At 48.6% G+C, this 5,160-nt stretch overlaps 1 protein-coding gene across 1 annotated transcript; it reads right to left on the reverse strand.

Moving 5' to 3' along the window:
* Window positions 1–2,202: 2,202 nt before the first annotated feature.
* BBA_09291 (nucleoplasmin-like protein) lies at window positions 2,203–5,155 on the reverse strand (the record flags this gene model as incomplete). Its single annotated transcript, XM_008604388.1, has 3 exons — window positions 2,203–2,754; window positions 2,836–4,837; window positions 4,893–5,155. 3 exons carry the CDS (start codon window positions 5,153–5,155, stop codon window positions 2,203–2,205), a joined length of 2,817 nt encoding a protein of 938 aa, XP_008602610.1.
* Window positions 5,156–5,160: the final 5 nt, after the last annotated feature.

Consider the following 5,160-nt stretch of genomic DNA (forward strand, 5'->3'; position numbering starts at 1 on the left):
TTGAATTAATCTGTTACAGCACTTTTTACACATCTACACCAATTGCTACTCCCCTGCGAAAAAATCTGCTTCTGCCGATGCAGGAGAAAGAGGTTGCCATAATTAAAAGTTATTCCTCCGGAATCAGCCATTTATTCCGTTCCTGCCTTCATATTTTAATTTTGCTCAGAATCATTACGCTAGTACATGGTCCCTGATGACTCCATCCGCCGACAGAAGACCCACCCACTTTTTAATAAGTTTAACAAGAAAGGGACATTTATTCCGCCTTCTAGTGTAACCTATTCGCATACTTAGTATTATATGTTAACGCTGAACTTGAACTCCATTGTACATAAAATAGGAGAAATTCGCCGTAGTAGTTTTTATCGCCGGTAGCTGTCTTGAATTTGCACACTGGCCAGTTTCTGGCCTCGCCATTATAGAGTCGTGTAGAGTGCTGAAGACAGACATCAGTATCTAGCTCAAGCCACCATTTAGCTCGAGTATATGACCAAAGGAAACCCTGGTAATGGCGAGGAAATCTGTTCAAGACTATCAAAAAAGGCATACAATGGAACAACCGGTTGTGCATCCGATGCAGAAAAGAGACAGAACAAGGGACAACTTTGTCAGATCAACAATGGGTCTGATGAAGCGGTCAAATAGAATAAGCCGGCTCTATGACGCTGATATGTACGTCCTCGTGCGGTGGAAAAATAGGCATTATATGTATTGCTCTACGGAGGAGCAAAGCTTCCCCCCAGCTGCTGGGATCCTGGTGAGAGAAGTAACATTTTTTGTGGTAAGACAAGGAGGCTGACTACATCGGCAGCACAAAGTATATCCCCCAGTAGTAAAGAAAAAACCGGCAGACTTCGTAGAGAAAGATAGGAGGAACGTCGTGAAGAAGAAATAAGTGCGTGGTATCTATTACATAGTTCAATACAAAGACTCCTATCGACAGAAGCGATGAATTCTCATAGTCGAAAGTACATTTTCAAGCCCATCCGTGATATGGCACTCGCACTCAATTGAGAACGAGTCAATCATCAGGACACGTTGTTCTAACCGTAGCACCATTATACGGCGAACAACGTTAAATTAACTTGGCTATGACTCGAGCAGCTGGATTAAAATAAATTTGTAACTTTCGTGTGAACACTGCTGGCTGCCACACCTGTGAAGAAAATCACCTGGCGCCGAATGCCCAGGCTCCTCAAACTCGTGGGTTGGCCCCACTGACCTCAACTGGACGAACTTCACTGAGGTACTGCGTCTCAGTTTCGCGGAGCTCCCTGAGCCTCCCTAGGTCACACGAAGCCTCCCTGAGCCACAAAGAGCCTCCCTGAGCCACAGAGAGCCTCCCTGAGCTACCAGAGCTACCCTGAGCAACACGAAACATAGCTACCCCGAGCCGCTTTAAGCAAACTGAGCATCCCTCATTGGGCTAGCATCAACAGACCCCAGCCTAGAGGCTGAACCTCGTACGAAAATCGCCGACCATTGACCCTGATGATGCGAATTGGTACAGTGCTGCATACATCATTCGTGTGCGACAAGACGATTGCTTGGAGCAGCCACTTTTGCCGCTGCACTCGCTGGAGGAGTGAGACGCACAAAGCTTCGTCAGGAAAGGAAAAATCATGTGAAGCAATTACTTTCCACTGATCACGCGCTGACGCATTGAGTGGGCGATTACTGCAACTTGCATGACCACTTTCTCGTTCATCAGCTCACCAACAACTAGTTTTGTCCTATCTCCCCCCCTTCCCCGCAATGCAATACACAGCCAAAAAAGGACGATTCATAGCAATAGAACACCAACTCAATCTGTTGCAACGAAAGCGCAAACGTTTGCAGCAACTAGAACAGTGTCGGCTTATGGCTGGCGCCTCGCGTGCAGTAGACCGCAATGGCACTGGTGCTTGCGCGCGGCTCACGCTTCGGCTTGGAGAAGGGCGGGCTTGCAGCTGACGACACGACCGAAGAGAGCCGCACAGTCAATTCTCGGTTGAGGGCGTTCACATCTGCGTAACGATGCAACCTGGTGCATGCTGAAGAGTATTGCCTAAAGATCTTAAAAGAAATCATTGAGGGCGTTCACATCTGCGTAACAGATAATATTATATCAAGCATGTACTCAAGTTTCAACAAAATTCTCCCTCTATTAATATCTGCCGACACTTTGTTCTTTGAATGATTTTTTATTGTATTTTAGTACTACATGGTCCCTGAGCTAAGTTTCGTAGAATAATGCACCTGTAAGGTGTTCTGCGACCGCCCTGGATACTTGTCTGTAAAGCACTTGTGGATCTCCTTCCATGAAAGTCTTTGGCCCTTCAATTGTCTGAGTAACATATTTTGCTCATCAGTAAATGCCACTCGTGTACGTCCTCCCTTTACTTGAATTGGGTCAGGCATTTTGCGGTGATCTGTTGCCGCTTCTCGAGCGCTCCGAAGAATACTCTTCGGCGCCGCTTCTATTCGATAGCCACCAGGAGTGCGCATAGCTGTCTGTTTTTCTCGCAGCACCGCGCCATGATGACGTGCATCGGCATACATCGGTGTCATTGATGGCCGATTTCCGCGGTTCGAATTGTCGTCTGAGGACTGATCACTGAAGCGGACAGAAGGCTGGCATTGCCGGGTAATCTTGGCGCGGTCGCCATCACTGGCCACGTCGGTTTGGGTTTTCGTGTCAGCAGGAGAAGATCTTCGCAGAAGCAGACTAGCGCGTGGCCGCACTGCAGTCCGTTCTCTCCGATTAGGCTGCTACTGTGTGTTAGCTAGACTGCTACCATAACACTGTCGTTGTTGGAGTGGAGGGAACGGTATGAGTGGTGCTGTACCTACGTTTTCGAATGTGCTGGCGCGTGGTACACTGCTAAAAGAGCCATTGCCCGATGTCACAGGGCTTCGCCTCTCCCCTTTATATTCTGACGATGCAACTTTGGACGCATGATAGCTTGTGGGCTTTTGTCGCTTGCTTGGTCTGCCATTTTCGTCATCCGCATCATTGGTTGAGGCCGTGTAGTTGCGATTATGGGCTTCTGTCGACACGGGCGAGTATCCTGCGTAGTACTTTGTACGGCGACTGGCTGAATCTTCTTCGCGTCTATTGGCCGGTTCAAGTCTCTGTCGCTTGCTTGACCTGCCATTTCTGTCGTCCACATCATTGGCCGAGGCCGTGAAAATGCGTTTATTTGCCTCTGCCGTCGCGGGCAAGTATCCTGCATCGTATCTTGTGCGGCGGTCAACTGACATTTCTCCGCTGGTTATAGCATGCTCAAGCCTCTCCTGTCGCTTATTTGTATTGTTGCTGTTTCGATCCGTATGATTGGCGGAGTTTCCGAATTTCCGGCTGTCGTCCCGAGCCACGAGGATGGAGCTTTCAGCTGCACGTTTCCTGCTGCGCCGGTCGTTTTTACAGCCAATGCTTGCATTGTTCTTTTTGCTGTCGGCCTCATAACTGTTGCCAACTCGTAGATGAATGCCGTGAACGACTTGCGCGTGAGCCATAAACTCTTGCTTGTGCTCAAGTAGAACGCCTGAGCATGCAGGGCACTCTAATGTTTGGCCCTCTTGCAGATTTTGAAGATGAAAGCGACGAAAGTGTTTGTTCAAGTCTGATGAAGAGTAAAAATCTGCGGTAAGAGACGAAAATCCCGAATCAATAGAGTCAGGGCGAAGTGCGTTGCCAACACACACGAAGCACTTCCGTGGTCGTTTGACGGCATCATCTACCATAACCGACTTCAGCACCGCATCTTTCCGAGTCTCGTTATTTAATTCCAAATCATTAGCCTGCTGAACCGGTCTGACAGGCTCTGCACGACGCCGTCGGGAGGGGGGGCCTTCGTAGACCCGGCAGTAGGCCATGATGGCAGAAATGGCTTCATTTCTCTGCGGAAAGTATTCCTCGACCTTTTTAGAAGGCGGAACATTCAATGCTTCCGTGAATCTCATTTGTTCTTGTCCTTGGGGTGCGCTTGCGGTGTCCTCCGCTGGCGGTTTGAAGCCAATACCGTGCAGCTGTCGCTGAATGTCCTCCACTGCCTGTTCAGCCGTCCATTCGTCGAGCATTTTCTGTTTCTCTTCATTTTGAAGCCGAAGTTTGACTTTCGATAAATCTTTGACGGCTTTGCTGTAGTCTTCGGAGCCCCGCGCATGTTGTAGTACTTCTTTTTGCAGCCTTACAACCGTCGGATGTGATTTAATTATCTCGTGCTGTTCAGTTGTAAGGTGTCTTGGCCGTCGCTTGCTCGCCGAATGGCCCAAACTAGTTGCTTGTATCATCATGGCCTGCTTTGGCTCCAGCCCTTGGACAATGGCCGATGTATCTACAGCAATCTCGCGGCCAAGATAGTGGTCTTGAAAAACTGAGGAATCCTGATGACCGAGGATCACGTTTCGCAGTGAGTCGCTGACGTGCGCTTGTGAAAGTTTAGCATCAAAAGTAGACTGGGGAAAACTAGACGTACGGTCTCGATCAAGTGCATTTCCGGTGTTGTAGCGGAGGCTGTAAGAGATAGTAGGGTACTCGCGCCCCAATATCTGCCCAATCATCCGTAACATTCTGTGCACCACGTTGTAAGGAAGCTGTTCCGCGGACATCTCGTATCCGGTGGCCGTTTTGATAATCTTGCGAAATAGGAAGGTGTCTTGGATGTCCTGTTTCAACGGAAGACTCAGCTCCCGGTCTCCTGAATGAATGTCAAGGAAGTCTAGCTGCTCAGGTGATATGAGGTCAGGGGCTCGAAATGCGCGATGATGAAACATCAGCCCCAATAAAAAGACATGAGTGCTAAGAAGGAACGATGAACCAAGAAAATGCTCAGGCAGAGGATGAGTTTTTCTGCCAACGAAGTCAGTTTCACCAGCAAAGGACCCTTCCAAGCAAAATCGCTTACGTAGCTTTAGGACCGAGCCATGTCTTCGTAAATCGCAGAGAAAATCGGATAAGAATTTGGTGTGGTCCACCCTCAGGATCTCTTGCCTTGGCAAAAGACAAATCTCCAAATGTCATCTTCAGTATAGACATTGGTCTAGATCCAGCCGGCGATAGCAGGAGAGTATATAATACAGCGAGCACTCGCATCTCGCCAAGGATGAAAGACTTTTCCGTAGTGGCGATGGTCGTTTGATTTTGGTCTTTCAGATCATCGATAGACATGCACC

Source organism: Beauveria bassiana (genome assembly GCF_000280675.1).
Source record: "Beauveria bassiana ARSEF 2860 unplaced genomic scaffold BBA_S00050, whole genome shotgun sequence".
NCBI lineage: Eukaryota > Fungi > Ascomycota > Sordariomycetes > Hypocreales > Cordycipitaceae > Beauveria > Beauveria bassiana.